Here is a 22,214-nt window from a genome sequence, read left to right as displayed (position 1 = left end):
TGGACAGGATTTTAATACCTACTCACGGGCGTACATTTGTGCGCGCAATCTGTCGTGCACAAATGTATGTCCGATTTTCTAACATGCGCACGCAGTCGCGCGCATGTTATAAAATCCAGGGTCGGCGCGCGCAAGGGGGTGCACAATAGTGCACCTTGCGCGCACCGAGCCCTTGGGGAGCCCCGCTGGCTTTCCCCGTTCCCTCCAAGGCCACTCCGAAATTGGATCGTCCTCGGAGGGAACGTTCCTTCTGCCCTCCCACCTTCCCCTCCCTAACCCGCCCCCAGCCCTACCTAACCCCCAACCTTTATTTTATAAGTTGCGCCTGCCTCTGGGCAGGCATAGTGTACGCACGCTGGCGGATGGCCGGCCCACAATCCCGGGCACTCCGACTCCACCCCCACCCTGCACCTGGACCGCCCCACCCATTCCCTGCCCCTTTTTTCAAGCCCCGGGACTTACACGCGTCCTGGGGAGTTATGCACGCCACCGGGCGTTTTGACGTTTCCTGTTTGTCAATCACTTGAAAAGGTCCCACAAACCGAGGAGAGAATTTCAACATTGGCATTCATAATCAGAGGTTACGGGTACTTAGCCATACCAGTTCTCCAAGATGGATCTGTGGTTCAGGATGTCGCTTTCTATCTGCCTGTTTTTTAGCTCAAGTTGTGGCTTGTTCCAGAAGCTGATGAGTATTTTTCCATAGATCGTGTAATTCTTGAGTAGGGAAACTAACGGCCGGACATGTTGATGATGCAGCTATAGGCATTGGTACTGAAGGATGTCATCCAAAAACTAAGTAAAATATAATGTCCCCATAGCTTGGTTAACATGATATTTATGCCACATCTCAGCCCATAAAAGTAAGGAAAACCAGTCATCCTGGCATTGATTCACATAGCATCGCAGAAAGGTTTTAAGTGATTGATTAGTTCATTTCGCTAATCCATTAGACTGAGGATGATATGCTGAGGAGAAGTCAAGGTAAATTCTGAATTTTTTACATAGACCCCTCCAATAACGGATGGTAAACCAGACTCCATGGTCAGATAGGATGTGATGAGGAAGGCCGTGTAATCGGAACACATGTTGAGCGAACAGTTGCACCAACTCTGGTGCTGAGGGAAGTCCAGGTAGAGCAATAAAGTGAGTCATTGTAGAAAAGCATGTCAACAACTACCCAAATCATATTGTTTCCTTCAGAAGGAGGAAGATATATGATGAAGTCAGTAGCTATGTGACTCCAGGGTTCCTCAGGGGCCAGAAGTGAATGAAGTAATCGCCAGGGTCAGGTCTGATGACTTTTATTGGCTGCACATGTAGAACAGGATTCCACATACCATTTGGTGTCATTCTCCCACAGAGTCACCAATAATGTCAGAAGAGAAGCTTCTTCGTCCATCGGCCTTGTGGATAACCTGCAATGCATGAGTCATGGGCCCACTGAAGGACTTTTTCTCGTAAACAAGAACTATGGTCTTCCCCACCGGAACCATAAGAGCAGAAGCAATCATGATTTATGCTGGGTCTATAATAGGGATGTGCATTCATTTGCAACAAAATAGAAAATAGAGACAATATTTCCTATTTCGTCGCGTTTTTGGGGGGGGGGCGACAAAACGATAAGAAAAACCCATGAATTTTGTGTGGTTTTCTTATCATTTTTGGGGAGGGGTGAAAGGGTACATTAAAAAAAAAAAGCCCCAAACCCACCCCAACCCTTCAAATTTAATTAATTGCACCCCCCCCCCCAAATACTTACTGAAAGTCCCTGGTGGTCCAGCAGGGTCCCAGGAGCGATCTCCCCTCTTGGGCTGTCGGCTGCCACTAATCAAAATGGCGCTGGTGGCCCTTTGCCCTTACCGTGTGACAGGGGCTATTGGTGCCAGCGTCAGCCCTTATCACATGGTAGGAGCAATGGATGAAAAGAGCCATGAATAATGTTTTTAAGGAAATTGCTCTTAGTTCCGTAGTAAAGTGCAATGAAAATATTTATCAATTTATAGCAATATTAGAGGTGCACAGCACTTATACAATGGTGATAAGTCAATTGCCCCATAGAGACTGCAGTCTGAGTATTTGAGGCAAGAGGAGATAAAATGACTTGCCTAAGAAATGTCAGTAGAAGACCTGGTGTTTGACCCCTAGTTCTCAGGTCATTGTTCTAATCACTAGGAATTGTTCTAGGTTACTGTACTTTTATTGGACTTGAAGAAAAGAAAGCTTGATTCCTACAATATCTTTGGATTATTCTTATACTGGACCCAAAAATGACCTACACATAAATCTTGATTTCATAGTTTGATGTTATTTTGCTGTGGCAATCTAGTAAATGTCCATATAAACTGCAATATTAGTGGGCCCAGTTGATGGAAAAAATGTTCTTTCTGCCCATACTTTACTGCAGTTCTCTTCAGACTGTATACCTTTAAAATATAACTAATTCATATCCTGGCAATTCTTTAATTAGAATTTAGAAAAGAATACTGCTTGCATATTTTCATTTATGTATTGTACCCTAGAGAACCATAAGTTATGTCCACTGCCTGCAATAATCTAAAACATTTTCTGGTAAATAATAATATGTTCCATCTATTCAGCATTTATTATTTCCTGTTAAAATTCAGATATATATTATCTGGTTTGAAAATGTGCTTCATGCACAAAACTGCTTTTCCCCATTCCATTCTGCAGAGTATTATTTTTCACTACCAGTTAAGTAAACAGACTCTGTGATTTTGGAACAGAGGAAGGCAGCGCGGCTCGGCGTGCGCAAGGTGCACAATTGTCCACCCCCTTGTGTGTGCCGACCCCTAATTTTATAACATGTTCTAAAATTGGGCGTATATTTGTGTGCGCTGGGTTGCGTGCACAAATGTACGCCAGGTGCATATGTTTTAAAATCTGCCCCTTAGGGAAAAGCCACTACTTATAACTGCATGATAGCTGCATGGGATTTATTTATTGATTGGCAACTTGCCAGGTATTTGTGCCCTGGATTGGATATTGTTGAAAACAGGATACTGGGTTTAATGGACCCTCGGTTTGACCCAGTATTGCAATTCTTATGTTCTGATATCTAAATCTATATTTATATCTCTCTATCTATCTTTATATATATAATAGTAATATCTATTTATTGGACTAATTTAATGTAGCCCCTATCCACAACTTCTCCCCTATGCAGGGGCACAAAGGGAAGATTATGAGCCAAGGCTAAATCCACGCTCCCTGGTTCTTCCCACGTGACGGGACAGGGCTGGGGAATCAGTCTTTCAAGGCCCTTAAGGATTTTTCTCATCTAGAGCTCCTCTGTAACCAGTCCAGTAAGGAGTAAAACACACTCCACATTGTAGCTGCTGTTCCAAAAATAAAATCCTTTACTGGTCACTTGATTGCAGGAAACAGAAACCATAGTGATTGTACCATGCTCTAGTGTACAATCAATACTGACAAGTAAAGTTCAAATGCTACATGCCTTGGCAAATAGGCACTCTGGGCCAGGCACACCCGGGCTCTTCCCCTGGTACCTGCTTCTTTGGATGCATCTGTTTATTTTTCTCTGTCCCTTTCTCTCATTCTCTCTCTCTCTATATATATATCTATATATACCCATATCTATCTATCTTTTTATCTCAATAAAGGACTGTCATAGTTGATGGATATTTTGCCTGCATGGAACTTAAAAGCAGCTTGTCAATATCAAGTTACTTAAAGTTCTTGTGCTGCTCAATCCGGAGACATATACATACTCATGGGGACAGGTACCCTTGTCACATATATATTCAGTATCCAGTATTCAAAAGAAGATGAGCCTCTGACTGATTCATTTTCTCAGTCAGCAACTCTTGGGACCTTCCCCTTTTAGGCAGTCTTCCTCTAACTCTTACAAAGGGTAATCTTCTCACTTCCAAATCTTTCTATCTCTCTACACCAGAAATGTAATGAAAAATCCAGTCCCAGATCTCAGTCTGCATGTCCGACATTGCTGCTTGAATGTCCCACTGCCAACTTACACTCAATATGGCCAAGACAGAGCTCCTTATCTTCCCCCCACCCCCTCCAAAAACCCACTTCCCTCTCTCTCTCTCTCTATATTTCTGTGAATAACACTGTCGCTTTCCAAATCCCCTCAGCCTGTAACAATGGGGTAATCTTCAATTCCTCTCCTTCTCTACAATATCATAAACACTGCTAAAATATGTCATTTCTTCCTCATCTAGAGATGTGCTTCGTTTTTGGCCCGCTACGGGAAATTTCATATTTCCCGCAGTTCGGGCCTTTTAAATTTGGGGGGACCCGAATTTCAGATTAGTGTGCACTAATGGCGTTAGTGCGCCCTAACATTTTTACATTAGCGCGCACTAACAGGGAGTTAGTGTGCACAAAGGGAAGATTATGAGCCAAGTGCACACTAAACCCGAAAATGAATTTTTCCCAAAATTTCAGGAAAAACTCATTCGGGTTTCGGACTCCCTGAACCAGGACGAATTAGGCAATTTTGTTGAAATTGCCTAATTCATCCTAGACGAAAGCACATCCCTTTCCTCATCACCAAAATCAGTCCCTTCCTTTCTGAAAACACTACCAGAATCTTTATCCAGTTTCTCATCACCTCCCACTTAACTTCAACCTGATCCTCATAGGTCTCCCATTGAACCATCTCTCTCTACTACAGTCCATCCAGAATTCAGCTGCATGGCTGTTCTTTCGCCCAAGTCACTACACCCATATTGGCTCCTTATCCATTTCCACATACAGTTTGAGCTCCTCTTACTCACCTACAAGAGCCTCACTGCTGCTCCTCTCTCATCTCTCCCTATACCACTGCTCATCCACTCCGCTCATCAGGCAAGTCATTCCTGTCTATTCCCTTCTCCTCCACTGCCAGCTACCGAATCCGTGCTTTCTACCATGCTGCACCGTATGCTTGGAATAGACTTCTGGAGTTGGTGCATCATGATCCTTCTCTGGCCTTATTCAAATCCAGTCTAAAAATCGACCTTTGTGAGGCTGCTCTTAAATCTTAACCCCTGATTATCTCACTCTCAGCCTTACTGATTTTAACCATTTTATTAATAAATACAATTCCCTGTTTCTCCCTGTATGTTTATTTTGATTAGATTGTAAACTTTACCCATCAGGGAATGACTCTTGTATGCTTTTGATCAGCACTGCATATATCGAGTAGTGAGATAGAAGTGAAAACTAAGTAGTAATAGTAGTGGTAGTCTTTCTACAGAAATTCATCTCAGACAGAATTGTCTGAGATGAAATCAAAAGCATTGCTTTTGATTTCCAGTCACCCTGAGATTGTTGTGGATTTGTGGGGGCAAAGGGAGCTGGACACAAACTTTGTCCTCTTTCATATATACACACTAACGCTTATTTGTTCATTCTTACACCACACTCCTCCCCCCCCCTCCAGAATGCACAAGCTGCAGCAGCTTCCATCTTTAGCCCATCTTTCTACCTGGGGCGTGGGCCAGCGATGCTCCTGCTTCTTTCTTCTGGCCACACAGACCAACACTGCTCCTGCTTCTTCTGGCCACAGTGATTGCACCTCTTTCTTCCCATCAGTGCAGGCCACACGTCTTCTACTTCTTCTACTGCCCCTGCATTCTCTCTGACTCATACCCTTTCATACATTCTTGCTCCCTCTTTTCATCCTTTTCTCTTTTTCTCCATTCCCCTCTTCCACCTCACTCACAATCCCTTCTTTCCATCCCTCCCTCTCACACCATTCTCTCTCACTCAATCACCCCTTCCCTTCTCTCTCAGTCACACTTCCTTCATCCACTCACTCACCTCCCTTTCCCCACTCATCCCCTTCCCTCTTAGTTACACCTCCCCTCACTCACAACCTCTCCCTTTCATCTTCCTTCCTTTTCCTTCCCTCCCTTCTCACTAACCCCCTTATCTCTTCCATTTCACTCACTCTGTTCATCTCTCCTTTCCTCACCTCCCTTCTCACTGAAAGGAAAGGAAGAGAAGTTGAGTTGATTGAATGTGAGGGGAAAGGAAGGGATGAGAAGAAGGAAAGAGGCGGGAAGGGGAGAGGTCTCTCACCCCCTTCCCTTCTCTTCCACTGCCTTGCCTTGGTCTCCTCTGTGGTTCTTTTCTTCCTGGATGTGGGAGGTGGGAACCCTGTGGGCACATCATGAAAACTGCACCACTGAAGTTTTTTTCTTCTGCCCAGAGAGGGAGAGGGGTGGTGGGTGGTGGAAACCTGGTGGACATGTCATGATAACTGCAGCACTGCCACAGTTCTATTCTTTTGTCCGCAGGGTCAGGAACCCTGCAGGCATATCATCCATACCATGCTATCATGGTCATTTTTCCTGTCCATGAGAGATGAGAACCCTGCAAATACATCATTAAAACCGGGCAAAGTATCTTGGGTCTGGATGCAGAGTGAGGCAGCTACAGCAGCAGTGTGCTGAGGAGCACTTTTTGCTGCCCCAGAATTTTGCCATCTGAGGCAGCTGCCTCACCATGCCTGATGACAGAATCGCCCTTGCAGTGGTACATCTGTGCTGCTAAATATCTTGGTTAAGTTAGCTGAATAAGTTTATCCGGATAACTTTCCTAGTTGGTCAACAACTAAATATAGACTTCTATATCTTTGATCATTCAAATTTGATCAAAAACTAAGCACATGGAAAGCATTGCTTTTTAAAGAGAATCTGTGCTTCCAGAAGCTTACAATGAAAGAATAAAAATGATAGGATGAAAGGGTGGTAAATCCATTAAATGGCCTCCCTTTGGAGATGAAAACGGTAACAAATGTCAAGAAGGTATGGGATAAGCTCCGAGAATGCCTTCTTTTGAAGAAGTAAAAGCCAGATATCGATTGTGGTCTTTACAGAAAAGTAGGAGTTGAGAGACTCCCAGAATTAGGAAGGGAGAATGAGTGGAGACAGGATAGACTGGGGTCATATGAAGGACTTAGCCAAGTTCTGGAGTCATAATGAAGGAGAACGTGGCTAAGTCAAGTGAGAGAGGTGATGACTTCTTGCTGAAGGCTACCATTTGTCAGCAGCATTCAGTACACAAAGTAATATCAGGGATGAAACTACTTGTAGAAAATAGTGAAAATAAATGTACCATTCCACATCTTTGCACTGCATTCTTAAGCGTTTAAGTTTTCTTTGTTATATCACGATCCAATGTATAAAATAAATTCCCCCCCCCACCACCACCACCACCTTAGCTCCCGTAATGTAGTGCACTGATACCACTTCGCTGTCCCCACAGCTATATGGAGAAACGAGGAATGCCCATTTTCTTGTGCTGAGAATAAGCATCGCTCTGAATGTGAAGAATGTGGAGGCTTTGGAGTGCTAGCTGGACGATGTCTGTGGAGACAGGGAGATAAAAAAGGTAAATAATGTTCGCTCTTCAAAGTTTTATTACCATAATATGATTACTGCCAAATGTACAGGTGCACATAAAATCAACAGCCAAATAATAGACCAAAAAATTATAGAGGTCAATTTTCAAAGCCATTTATCCAGTTAAATGTACTTTATTTATGAACATTGGATATTCATTTTCGTAGGTGTGAGGGAGTGTACAAGAAACCACCTCAAACCACCTTAAGGGACCGGCCATAGCTATCTGGCCTGGTCCTCCTTAAGGATCAGTGCCGCAAGGGATTCTGGATGAAAGGAGTCAGGGCCCAGAAGGCTTAGAGAGGCCCCAGGGAGTAGGCAGGAACCCATTTTATGTAATGGCCTACTGTGATTAATGTCCAAGTGCCTCCAGAACTGCAAAATGAGCTGCATTTGCATTTTGTTTTGTTTTCTCACTGTAAATAAATTTGCACCTAAGGAAACTGCCAAACTGTACTTCCTTATTCCTCTTGGCTGTTTCCTAAGCCATGACTGGCCATGTTACCACATATGGTGGCAGCAATCCACAGCTAGAGCAGAAAAAAAATACATAATGTATTTTCTTTTTTTCTTGTAGCCTCACGGTTCCATTCACCCAGCCTAAATTACAGTAGGCCAAGGGGGTTAGTCCTTCCTGTGCATTTAGGGTTCAAGCAGCGAGTCAGGGCCAGACATTCAGCAGATTTTTGTTTTTGTTTTCATCCCTCTCCTTCCTCTGGAGAGCTACACAGTATGGAAGCAGGGAAGGTGAATCAAGTGATACAGATTCCTGCTATAGGGCAGCAGCAATTTTGGAACTTCCTAACCAATTCAAATTTAACAGCAGCAGGTGCTGTGAGAACAGTTATGCAGCAAAACACAGTGTTAATTCAGGTAGCACAGGTCGTATAGACTGTTGTGACCACGCCCCCCTCTCTTGTTACCGGTACTACTTAAGAAGACCCTAGGAGAAGATCCCGACTGTTTCCTAAAAAACGTTGAATGTACAGCTCAATTGACAGGCTGGCCAGAAAATAGGTGGACTTCCTATCTGGGAAATCCACTCACCAGGAGTAGTCAAGATGCCTTCCAAACTGCCAATCCAGAAGGGAGGGCCACATACCAGGAAGTGAAGGCCACTATTCGAGAGAGAAGGTGACTCAATCCAGAAGCCAACCAAAAATTTTTGCAAGCTGGGGAGAATCCAATGAACCTATTCCACAGACTCAAGTATGTCACTTGGAAGTGGCTGTACCTGGAAAGAAAGACCAGGGTGGAGGTAGCCAAAGCTGTTCTGCTGGAACAGTTCCTAGACAGCCTATATGGCCTATGCGACAGTGAGTCTGCTAACACCCCAACCTTATGCTTCAGAAGGTGCTAGAAGTAACGGAAGCTTCTTACCAGCCTAAGTTGCCATGGTCCCCAGAGAAGCCACTCGACCCAGGTAGAGGATGATGGAGTTCTAAAAACCAGAGGCCCTGACCACCAATAGCGCAGATCAGGCAGGACTTTTATTGCTATCTCCCATTAGCGCGCACTAACAAAAAATAACAAAAAACCCCTGATTTTTTGTTAGTGCGTGCTGACCCAAAAAACGATTTTCACGAAAATTTGGGGGAAAAAGTGTTCATTTCACGATTTAACTGATATATAACGAATTAAGTAATACTGTACGATATTTCAATTCGTTATAAAAATGATTCACATCCCTAGTATGCACAAACTTTCTCCTCTCTCTCATATACTTTATACACATTGTAACATACATGTTCATTCTTATACAAACTCCCTTATATTCTCTCTCACATGCATGCTGACTGGCTCACAAACTCTGGCTCACACACATGTTCACTGACTCACTCTTGCTCATACACATGCTCACTGGTTTAATAGTCCTTTTGCTCACACATATGCTCACTGACATGCTCATTCTCTCTCATTCACATGTGTGCTCACTGACTCACTCACTCTTGCTCACACATATGCTCTGGAAACCACAGCAAATCTGACTGCACTATGCAGTGCAACAATGGAAAAACAGAAACATCATTCCTCAAAAAACATTAAGCAATAAAAGCAAGAGCTATAAAACATCATTCATAATAGTAAAACTATTCTAATAAAAGGAATAAATGTCAAGTGGGCAATAGCCAATAAACATCCAATAATTAAAATGACTCATAATTTTTTTGTAATATTTCCCAAACACCAAATATTTCAAACAGCAGTCACATGAAACAAAATCCCGAAATTAAAAGTAATAGCATAAAAAATCTGCAGCTTTCCATACTTGGGATCTTTTGATTTTCAGTCACCCACCGATTGTTGTGGATTGGGGGATGGGGCCTCACAATCTTTAAATTCTCTCCCCCCATCACACACACAAATACACATGCTATCACATAAACAGGCTTTCTCTCTCTCACAAACACATGCAGGCTCTCTCGCTCTCTCATAAATACACAGTCTCTCACATATACGCATGCTCTCTCGCTCTCATACACAACCAGGTTCTCACACACACATACAGGTTCTGTTGCTCTCATACACATGCTGGTTCACACACATACATGCAGTCTGTCTCTCACACACACACACATACACCTTTCAGTTCCCCCTCTTTTTTATGGGCCTTCCTTCTCTTTGCTGGTTTTGAATCATAGCACTGCTCCTCACTTCCTGAAGGAAGGAGGAAGGAAACTGCGCTGCTTTTGCAACATGGGGGGGGGCAGAACAGCCTTTCAGGCCTATCTTCAGGCCGCAGCAGGATGGGCTCTGCCACGGCTCTCAGGCCGGGCTAGTGTAAGGGTATTAGGCACCCTAGGCGAAACTTACAGCTTGCTGCCCCCTTCCTCCAGTCTCACCTTCTCCACACACAGGGGTAGATTTTATAAATTTCCGCGCGCGCGTACTTTTGTTCGTGCACTAGGTGCGAACAAAAGTACGCTGGATTTTATAAGATACACGCGTAGCCGCACGTATCTTATAAAATCCGGGGTCGGCGCGCACAAGGGGGTGCATATTTGTGCAACCTGCGCGCGCCGAGCCCAGCGCGCACTGCCTGTTCCCTCCGAGGCCGCTCTGAAATCGGAGCGGCCTTGGAGGGAACTTTCCTTCCACCTCCCCTCACCTTCCCCTCCCTTCCCCTACCTAACCCCCCCCCCCGGCCCTATCTAAACCCCCCCCCCACCTTTGTTGGCAGATTTACGCCTGTGGAAAGCAGGCGTAAATCTGCGCGTGCCAGCGGGCTGCTGGCGCGCCATCACCCGGGGGGGACCCGGGTGATGGCGCGCCAGCCACCCGGGTCCCCCCTGGGGACCAGCCACCCGGGGGGGACCCGGGGGCTGGTCCGGAGGCCTCGACCACGCCCCCGGGCCCATGCCATGCCCCCGGACCTGCCCCCGAAACGCCGCGTCACTTGTGGCACGCCCCCGAAATGCCGCATCACTAGTGGCACGCCCCCGACACACCCCTCCATGCAAGCCCCGGGACTTACGCGCGTCTCGGGGCTTGCGTGCGCCGCCGAGCCTATGCAAAATAGGCTCGGCGCGCGCAGGGGGTGTTTGGGGTAGGTTTTTGGGGGTTACGCGCGTATCGTACGCGCGTACCCCTTTGAAAATCTACCCCACAATTAAAATGATGCATTTATAATAGATTTACATGAACAAGAACATTTAACTACAATCTTGTGAGGTAAAAATATTCTACTTGTATGGAGTGCTGTAAAACCCTGCAAGAAAGTAAAAAAAAGACCTTTGGAATTGGTATTAGGTCTGTTGTAATGTGGTTTGGGTGTGAGCTTGGCCCTCAGAAAGCCACATGTAAACTGTATTACAATTTCAGTATAGTAAATCTCCATATCAAAACTGCAATAACTGCCAGCACTCAAACACCAACACCCCTACTTATGAAAAGGCAATACTGCGATTATTACACCAGACCCTAAAAAGCCAATATGCTTACTATTTGGAAAACTGAAAAAGCCAAGCTGCTACAGATCCCTACACACTAGCAGAATACGTCAACTCAGTCACGCAACCAAAATACAAAATACAAACAGACCCTCACAAAAATGCAGAATAAAGTAACCATTAAAGATTTAATACAAAGGTGCAGACAAAAACTGAACTGTTATCGTAATAGGCCAAACTATTATGCAGTGCAACAATGGGAAAAACAGAAATATTACAATGCCTCAGAAAACATCAAAATCAGTAAATATAAATCATCAATAGAAGTAAAACCATACTACTAAAAAGAATATTTCAAAACAGCTGACAAATACAACATCTAATAATTGAAAACATATACATTTTCCAAAGACCAATAAAATATTTCAAATACCATCCAATACTTAAAACTTAAAAAGGATAAAAATCCCTGGTTGTTTATACCTGGAATCTTTTGATTTCCAGATGCCCTGAGATTTGCCTGGATTAGCAGGGGAGAGATGAGGGGTTGTTCCTCACAATCTCTCTCTCATTTATTTATTTATTTATTTATTTATTTATTTATTAGTTTTTATATATCGCATTTGTATGTACATCATGCCGGTTTACAATATAATTATTAGCTTTTATATATTGACATTCGTGGGTACATCATGCCGGTTTACAATATACACAATTGCTCAATCATAGAACAGTTTCTCACACATACAGACACAGACATGCTCTCAGTCACACACACACATGCTCTCACAGACACATATACAGACATGCTGTCTCAGACATGCTCTCACACACGCACATGCACAAACACATTCACACAGGCATGCCCTCACTGACAGACATGCTCTTTCACTCATACATGCTCTCAGACACACACACACACATAGACATGCCCTCACAGTCATACACACACACACACATGCTCTCACAGACACATATACAGACATGCTGTCTCAGACATGCTCTCACACACACACACACATGCACAAACACATTCACATAGACATGCCCTCACTGACAGACATGCTCTTTCACCCATACATGCTCTCACACACACACACACATGCTCTCACAAACACATTCACACAGGCAAGCCCTCACAGACACAGACAAGCCCTCACAGACACACACACACACACAAACACTCTCTCTCATTCCCTTCCTCCCCCCGCCCCAGTAGTAGCACAACGGCAGCTTCCTCTTTCATCCCCCATGGGAGAGGGACTCTTCATTTTCTTGAGGCTGTGGGAGCTGATGCTGCTCTGTTTCCTGCAGGGGGGAGCTGGCGCTGTTGCTTTTCCTTCGGTGCTTGATGCCTCTTCCTGCGACAGCCCGGGGGATGCACTTGATTGGAGGTGGAGGCAGAGGCAGGAGCGCTGTTGCTGCTGCTTCTTGGGCACTGCGTGAACTTGGAGCCAATGCTGCCTGTGCCCTCAATGGCCAGGGGATGCACTCTTCTTTTTCCTGCATGGCCTCTTCTTCCCACCCGTACGGACCTACCACTTCCTCTTCCAGGCTGTGTAGGCAGGAAGAAGGAGAAGTCATGCCGTCGCCGCCTAGTGCTTTCACCGGTCCCACGTCTTTCTTCATGCCATGGCAGGATGGGCTTTGCTGCGGCTCGCAGGTCCTCTTTTTTTTTTTTTTCCAAATTTCTCAATATACATTTCAAGAAATACACTTGAATTTGCAAAGGAAAGAGAAGTAAATACCATTTCCATAAGAAAAATAATTGTAGCAACAATAAATGTCTCTTATAACCCAAGTCCCCTAGAGAGGGATCCAGTACACAACCAGAGGAAACATCGCAAATAAGAATAGTGACAGGTATCAGGAATCATACCCTATTGCAACGGTAACAATGCTAGACCCAAGCACTCAGCCTAAAGCAATGGGGGCGAAAGTAATATTAGAAACAATAGGAGCTTTATCTGCCAGAAAAGCTGAAAGCTGTGACGGTGGAAAAAAAATATGGGAAGCATTCTGATATTTAATAATACATTTGCGCAGAAATTTCAAAAGAAAAAAGGCTCCTATTTCTAAAACCCTAGATCTTAATAGTAGGAACTGCTTTATTTTCCATTGGGTTTGTCTAGCCAAGTCTGGGTAGATGCAAACTTTGTAATCCAGAAAAGTGTCCAAACGTGGCAAAAAAACATCTTCAAAATCCATTCTCTATCTGTCTATCGGACTCTAATAGAAAGGTAACAATGAGTGTAACTGGAGAAATCAGATCCTTTTAAATAGACTCCAAGGTGATAGTTAAATCAATCAGGAGAGTCAGTTGGTGTAAGGACTTGAAACCCCTTTTGATCTAATGAGGCCTTTTTGAATGGTGGAATATAGTAAGCTCTTGACACCAGGGGCAGAGTTTGTCAGGAATTCTTAGAACTTCTAGCAAATATTTCTTCCACATATCCTTAGGAGAGACTGTGGGATCACTAGGAAAATTAATAATGTGTAAATTCCTCCCGCACACTTGATTTTCCAACTGCTCCATCCTATTAGTTAGAAACTGATTTTCTTTGATCATAGAATATTGTATTGCAGATACTTTTCCAATTTCCATTTTGAGATTAGCAGAAAAAATTTTATTCATGGAAGCTTCACGTTCTACTGTTTTCAAACGGTTATGTAGCAATCCCAAAGAGGTAACCATCAGATGTATTTGTTTAACTATATTATAATTCAAAATTTGTATTGCCTCCCAAATAGATTCCAAAGTAATGGAAGCGAGTCTTACCAGTTCAGGCACTGATATTCCAGGTGGTGTAGTAAGTATTTCTCCTTCCAACTGCCGTGCTGAAGCATTGCCAGCATTGTCCTCGGGATCCCAGAAGGCTTCAGAGGACTCCAAGTCTCGCCCCAATGTGAGCTCAGCCTCAAAAAGTGGGTAGCTGTCCCTTTTACCATCTAGAAACACCAATCCACTCAACGATTGAATTGTCCTTGCCATTGCGGGATTTACCAGGGCAGTCTGTAGCTCCGAGGAGAAGATTGTCAATAGGTCAGGGAGGGTGTCAGGTTCCACTTCCTTCCGACCAACCTCCAGTGAGCCTGCTCCTGGTACAGAAGGATCCCGGTGCACATGGGTGTCCATTGGGTACACAACTTGTAAGAAAGAGGGTATTGACGATGCTTCATGCTCCTGAGTCTGGCGCTTTCTGTCGGTATGGGGCATGTCAAAATAATTTGGAGCCTGATGAGAGCATCTCAAGCACGTCCTGCCCCATCAGCCATCTTGGATCCCCCCTTGCAGGTCCTCTTCAGATACAGAAGAATGAGCTCTGATGCAGTGTAGCTTCATCGGCCACAATTTTGTAGATCTTTCTTCGGGCCGCAGCAGGCAATCTCATTTTCTTTGGCAGGAATCTTTATTAAAAAAAAACACACATGATGGGAGCTACCAGCCCACCGGGGGAAGCCTGATCTCCCAATAGGCCAATCAACCCCTGCGAACTCTACATTTACTTCAGAACTCTAATGCTCGGCTAATAGCTGGTCTTAATAAGAGAGCTCACATTTCACCAACATTAAAAGATATCTGGCTAACTAGCGCTATCAAACTTTTAAAACAAAAATGAAATAAAAGGGCCAACGGCTTAATCCCCTCCTTCCCCCACAAAAGTCATACATGGTCCTGTTGAGCCGTGTTTCCTGCACTGCCACAATACTGTCATGAATCTGTAAAAGTGCCTGTGTTTGTAGCTGGGCCCCCTGTCCCGAGTTTTTGCAACAAGGAAAATCAGCCTGCCCCTTCTCCCCCCTACCCACCCATAGTTATGAAATGTTATGGAGGCCTCCCCATCACCCCCTCCTGATTACCTTCAGTTTCCCTTCCAGGAGCAAGGGACCCACTTCCCCACTCCGAGTGCCTCCAGCACTGCTCTAACAGTTGGCTATATTCAATACGTGTGACTGAATTATTGACTATACCTCCAATATAGCCGGATACGTTTATCTGGCTATCTTTGCTATCAGAATATGGACCTCCAGGTTTTTATGCGCATAAATGACTTTGAAAATCAGGCCCTTAATGTGCACTCATTATACTTGCTAATTTTCAAAGAGAAACAGTGCGATTTCTCTTTAATAATTTGCATAGAGTAGGCATGTTAAAAACCATCCATGTAGTTTGCATTTTGAAGGCTCATACTTCTATGCTGCTTTGTCTTATCTGTCAAAAGAAACTTTTTTTGTCCCATTGTATTGTGTTTTTGTTTCGTCTGCTTTTCTTACAGGAATCACTACAAATTACTCTACCTGTACTCCCAACCTCCAGACATGTCCGGATGGAACCTGTGATGCCATTGAGAGGAAGGATGCAGCCATATGTCCACAGGATTGTACAGGTATGCCTCCTGGGGAAATGGGAGTGCCCTTTGTCCCCTCTTCTCCTTTATGTTGTGGGGTTGGGGGATTGAGGTCCCTATCAGTTTGCCTCAGTTTCATTAGGCTAACGCTGAAACTTTACAGAAGTGTAATTACGGTACATTTCTGCATTCCCAGAGGCATTGGCTACCACCGAAACCCTCTTTTAATGCCCAATACACTAAGGGGCGGATTTTCAGAGCCCTGCTCGCGTAAATCCGCCCAAAACCGGGCGGATTTACGCGAGCAGGGCCCTGCGCGCCGGGAAGCCTATTTTACATAGGCCTCCCGGCGCGCGCAGAGCCCCGGGACTCGCGTACGTCCCGGGGTTCTCGGAGGGGGGCGTGTCGGGGGGGCGGGGCCGGAGCGCGCGGCGTTGCGGGGGCGTGTCGGCAGCGTTTTGGGGGCGGGTACGGGGCGTGGCTATGGCCCGGGGGCGTGGCCGCGCCCTCCGTACCCGCCCCCAGGTCGCGGGCCCGGCGCGCAGCAGGCCCGCTGGCGCGCGGGGATTTACGTCTCCCTCCGGGAGGCGTAAATCCCCCGACAAAGGTAAGGGGGTGGGTGTAGACAGGGCCGGGTGGTTAGGTAGGGGAAGGGAGGGTAAGGTGAGGGGAGGGCAAAGGAAAGTTCCCTCCGAGGCCGCTCCGATTTCGGAGCGGCCTCGGAGGGAACGGGGGGAGGCAGCGCGGCTCGGCGCGCGCAGGCTATACAAAATCGATAGCCTTGCGCGCGCCGATCCAGGATTTTAGTGGATACGCGCGGCTCCGCGCGTATCTAGTAAAATCCAGCGTACTTTTGCTTGAGTCTGATGCGCAAGCAAAAGTAGGCTGATCGCGCTTCTTTTAAAATCTACCCCTAAAGGTTTTACTTCAGAGCTGTAGCCAGGCAATGGCACCTATGACCAAATACAAAAGTGCACCCTCACCCTGTTCACCAGTGTTTCTCAAGCCAGTCCTGGAGTACACCCTAGACAATCTATCCACAATGAATATGCATGAGATAGACTTGTATGTATTTCCCCCATAGCATGTACATTTATCTCATGCATATTCATTGTAGATATCCTGAAAACCAGATTGGCTAAGGAGTACTCCAGGACTGACTTAGGAAAAGAATTGCTGTACCCAAAACATGACACCATGATGTAGAAGACTGTTACATTTTTCTGATGATCCTCCCCCATCAGGCGCCCCTTTATGCTCCTCTCCCTTCTTATCAAATACCCTCTTCTTCTTTTTCCCTTTCTAGCCCCCTTCACCATCAGGTTAACCCTTCTCCATCTCCCTGATCATGGACCCCTCTTCTTCCACCCATCCCCCATTGGTCACCCACTTCTCCATTCTCCCTTTCCCCATCATGTATACCCTTTCTCATGCTCCCTCATCACAGACCCCCTCCTCTCTTATCCTTCCCCATCAAACACCCCATTCTCCCCTCCATTCCTCCTTCTCAATCAGGTCTCCCCTCCTTCCCCCTCTAGTGGGCACTGTCTTCCCCATCATACACTCTCCTCTCCCCCTTTCCTTCAGACCTCATTCTCCCCTCACCTTTCAGAGATTGTGCCTCTTTTCCCCCTCACTGTTCCAGTGTCAGCAGGACTCAGTGCGGCTCTCTGAAGCTCCTCCTGCCTCTGGTGTTGCTTCCTCCCTTCCTGCACAGTTTGGTTATCTTCTGTTTGAAGCATGTGGGGCTCTGTAGGTATGGAGTCCCATGTGAATCAAACAGGAGATCACTGAACCATAGCAGCAGGGAGGCCTCCTAGACTGACACTTGTTCCTAGGGGTGCCAACATTTTAAAAGAGAAAATCCCACCACCTGTCCCTCTCCTGCCCCTCACGTTTCTACAACCAACTACCCCTAAACACATGACCCATCCTGCGGAGCCACTCCCCAAATGCATGACCCATGATCCCCTCATTCCTCAGGGCCGCAGTCTCTCATGAATCTCCAATCTCCAGAGCTTCATCATCAAACCAGGTCAGGGTAGGAGCAGAGCAGAGCAATCCCCTCCCCGGCAGTGTCACTGCCTAGGGACTGATTGTGTTGCAGCCACCCTATATGTCTCCTCTTCCTCCTATGCCTCCCTCCCTCCACCCCATATGACTCCTCTCTCCTTTTTATGCTGCCCTACCCATATGCCATTAATGTATATGTCTCCCATACCTGTTTCCAGGTTTCTTTCTTTCTTAGTGCTCCACTCCCTATGGCCCCTTCCTGGCCTTCTCAGTTCCTCTCTTTTCAGGATCCTTCTTGGCTTCTCTCCTCTCCCCCAATGGCCCCTTCCTATCTTTTTTCATCTGTAGCATCAAATCCATTCCCAGTTTCTCCCCCTTCCCCTTTTATGGCTGTTTCAAGCCTCTGCGATTGTAGCAGCAGCAGCAGCAATAAAAAGGAAATCCAGCATGGGGCCAAAATATCTCTCTTTTGTCTGAGTTATTTATTCAATGAGTACAAATTGTATTAAATTACAGAGCATCCTAGGGGTTTTACAAACTTTTTATCAGGACCGTATATGAAGCTTTAACACTTGTGTTAAAATTGGCACATTAACTTGTGTTAACAGCTGATTTTAGCACAGTTTAGTATATAGACCCTAAAGTGATGCAGATGTAAAGCTATATGGTTATAAATCTTATACATGGGAAGTTCTGGTTAAACCTGAGAATGGAGTGTATTAGTGGGAGGTGGGGAGGGGTTGCACATATCAACAGTTTCTCTTCCAATACTCCCTACCTCCCCCCCCTTCCCCCAACCACTCTCTCTCTCTCTCTTTTAATCCCTGTTTTCATGAATGGATTGATGGAGCTCTATGAAATCAGTCAATGACTGGAATCATAAACTCGCAGCAATTAGCTACATGTATTTGAGTATTTGTATATGTGTTTGATTAGAGGGCGATGTCATTGGAGGTCATGAGAAAGGCCCACTTATGGGAATTAGGGCAGGATATGGGACATGTTACTGCCACCCAAAGAAGAACTGTTACTGTGAAAAGCATGACATTGAGGGTAAGTTCTATATAATAGTTTATTTTGCATAGGATCCTGGCTATTATATTTTTTAATAAAACTTACAACATTCCTTATTTTTATGGCACAGTATACAAATTTAGGCACCTTCCAATAGAGATAGTAAAAAAATCTGTAATATTAAAATATAATTTCTTTAATAAGAGTACATTCTGAGCTCATGTATGCAAATATTATAAGTCCACTAGAAAAATAGTGTTCATAGATTTTTTGTAGAATTTTTTGCCTCATCAAGGTGTAGTAAATTAATTGTTTTGTGAAATGGAGATTGTGAAGCATTTTTCGTGTGCAGCTAATAAGCTACTTTGCATACGTTTGCATCACTGTCACTCAACTACATACTTGAATTACATTTTGTAAAAGCTTAACTGCATAGGAAAAACAACTATTTTTGAAACTGCTAGCTAAATTTTGCATGCTAATAGAACAAATAGTGTGCACTATCCCATTTATCATGCACTACAAGCAATTTTAGCATGCAAACTTGACTTTGTGAGATTGGTCATACAAGTACATTAGTCTCTAAGAGAAGAGTTTGGGGACAACAAGGAGGAAACAATGGACTCTTATTGTCCAGAGAAGTGATTCTGTAATGATAGGAAATGCTGGAAAGAAACTCTGATGAATTTCAGCGTCAGCCAACAATTTGGTTGTGAAAAGCAGAAAGGATGGGGATGGACTAGGGGAGATCTGTCATTACAAAACAACGCTGACAGATCTGGGACCTTTCAAATGTGGGAATAAATCACTTGCATGCATGATTTAAAAGAGGGAAAATGTACTTTAAATATATAAAATTTGACAAATACCTGCTTTTTCTCCCACAGAGCCACTATGTGATGATGTCTGCAAAACAGTAATTGCAGGGGCAGTCCTTTTGTCATTTATTATCTCAGTGCTACTTTCCTCCTACTTTATCCACCGATACCACAAGAATTCACCAAAGCCCCCAATTGCTTCTGCAGAGATGACTTTCCGACGCCCAGCTCAGTCCTACCCCATCAGCTACTCTTCAACTAATGTCCGTCGACCCTCGTTAGACTCGATGGAGAACCAAGTTTCAGTAGACACATTTAAAATACCAGTAAGATATTTACATTAATGTCCTCCACAGGTTTGAACTGACTAAGATAACTCAAATTTACATTCTTTATTGATAGTAAAAAATGGTGAAGCAACTCTAGATGCACCTGTCAGCAAAGAACAGTGCTACAGGCAGGAGAACTTTGCTTTTCTTCTTCCCCATAGATACCCCGGACCCTCCAGAGGAGAATGTGCACTTTCCAGAGGGACGCTATGGGGTCACAGGGTGGGGTGATGCCTGGGGCCTCAGGTTGGGGGGGGGGGTCATTTCAGAGCAGAGGATGCTAGACTCAAGGAAGGGACCTTGGAGGAGAGATTTATTTTTTCAAGCAGGGGATGCTTGACCTGGGGGGCCCTATCATCCATTGTTGTGTATCTGGAGATACCTGACTCAAGTGAATTCCTTCCTCTGCCATGGGAGGCAGGGAGTGAGAAGGATGTCCTGATGGGGCCTGGATGGGGCCACGGGAGGCAGGGAGGAAGGAAGAGGGATGATCCAGAAAGGGCTTAGTCTTGTCATGGGATGAAGGTTAGAAAGGAGAAATCCCTCCTGCTGAGTGGCTATTCACTTCAGGCCTTGCAGCAGGTGGGATTTCAAGCCTTACTTTGCATGGTAACTAATTAACATCAGGTCCTAATTTAGTGAGCTGTTGTTAAATAGCATGGAGTATGAGAATACCAATTTGTTTAACAAGAGTGTACATAGCCCTCATTTGCATTTTAGGTTCCTTAATTGTCATGTGCAGTCTTTTTTGCTATTTTTTGCATGCCCACGCAAACATCTTTTAGGACCATTTTTTCATGCTCACTAAGTACTTCCTAAATTTGGAAAAAAAATCTCTTGAAGTGAGAAAAGACAAAATCATATACACGCATACTGATTTCTCACTGGATATGGGGACATGTGGAAACAGATTTACAGCAACCATCATAGTGCACTGGGTTCCAGAAAATGTATCTGATAACCCGTTAGAGCAAAAAAGCTTCTATGTGCAGAGAGATATAATCACATGTGCAGAGATTTCCTGGAACCCAGTGCACTATGATGGTTGCTGCACTATCACAGTAAATCTGTTTCCACATGTCCCATATCCAGTGAGAAAGCACTAAGTACTTCCTGCATAGCATGCTATTTTCAGCATGCCCAGAAAGCCTTACCATGCATGTCAAATTTATTGCATAGGCTCTGATGTGTCAAATAGGGAGCCCAATAGTCAAAATGGCACTTAGCTGGCTAAATGGCACTGCTGAATATCCAGCTACAGTCAGCGGGCACCACCTCTGTTTTAGCTGGCTACGTTTTCAGCCAGCCGAGACAGGGGTGGGGAATGGGCAGATTGGGGAGGAGTCGAGTTGGCCAGATAAATTAACTGGCTAACTTGATATTCAGAGTTAGCTGACTGATTTATCTGGCCAACTCTGGTCAGGCCAAAGAGCTGTCCTAAAGTTAGTTGGTTCTACATAACTGGCTAACTTTAAGATGGCCAAGTACATTCAGCGATATGGCTGCACTGCTGAATATACAGCATTAGTTAAACAGTTAAGTATGACTGGCTAACTAGCAGAGACACGCAGTGACTGAATATGGACCTCTTGTTTTCCAAGTCTCCTGTTATTATTATAAATCAGACCTTTGCTTTTTCCTTTGAGTAGATGCCAAAGACCAAGATTGTGATATCATCCCTATATAACTTTTATTGTGGAAAATGGGAGGAAAATATTCTAAATATTCTAAATAAAACTTAAAAATTGAGGAATCAGAGAAGTTCTTACATTATTCTTTAATAAAGTATATCAAATACCCAAGGATACACGTATGAAAGAAATCCAATTGAAAATTATGCATATAGAATATAAAAATACAAAGTTAGCATTTAAAAAGGGTATTACTCATTCAGACATTGGTATTAAATCGAAATCTTACAAATGCAGGAATATTTATAACTTGTATTACTATAGTATAATTCAAACCTTATGGAAACAAGTATTCAAACACTTGGAGCAAATTTTAGATTTCACCAGATGGAAATAAAGATACATTAGGGATATAATACATTAAGGAGAAGATAAACAGATGTGTTTCAATTATCAATAATTCCCTATTCACTGCAAGGAAAAGTCTGTTCATTAAGGGGTAGATATTCAAACGCTACTTAACCAGATCAATTGGACTTATCTGGCTAAGTGGCTGCTGCTGAATATACAGCCGTATAGTCAATAGACGGGGAGTGGGCATAACTGGGCAACACTACCTATATGGTTGTTAGCTGGATAAGTATCGATATTGAGCCTTATCAAGTTAAATTAACCAGATAAGTTAGACCTGGCCCTTAGCAGATCTAAAGTTAGCTGGATAAGCTTATTTGGCTACCTTTTAATACTTATCCAGATATATTCAGCTCAGCAGCATT

At 44.3% G+C, this 22,214-nt stretch overlaps 1 protein-coding gene across 2 annotated transcripts in view; it reads left to right on the top strand.

Annotated features, from left to right (window-relative positions):
* Positions 1-22,214, top strand: part of RET (ret proto-oncogene) — a 324,186-nt gene that overhangs the window by 229,149 nt on the left and 72,823 nt on the right. The window contains exons 8-11 of one of the 2 annotated variants that reach the window (XM_029609476.1): positions 7,258-7,383; positions 15,562-15,672; positions 18,583-18,699; positions 19,548-19,804. In XM_029609476.1, the coding sequence (XP_029465336.1) occupies positions 7,258-7,383; positions 15,562-15,672; positions 18,583-18,699; positions 19,548-19,804 (611 nt within the window). The remainder of the gene's footprint in view (positions 1-7,257; positions 7,384-15,561; positions 15,673-18,582; positions 18,700-19,547; positions 19,805-22,214) is intronic. The other variant, XM_029609477.1, reaches the window with a different exon arrangement.

The sequence above is a fragment of the Rhinatrema bivittatum genome, chromosome 7 (genome assembly GCF_901001135.1).
Source record: "Rhinatrema bivittatum chromosome 7, aRhiBiv1.1, whole genome shotgun sequence".
NCBI lineage: Eukaryota > Metazoa > Chordata > Amphibia > Gymnophiona > Rhinatrematidae > Rhinatrema > Rhinatrema bivittatum.
The sequence above is the reverse complement of the archived record's forward strand: the minus strand, read 5'-3'. Positions and strand labels throughout refer to the sequence as shown.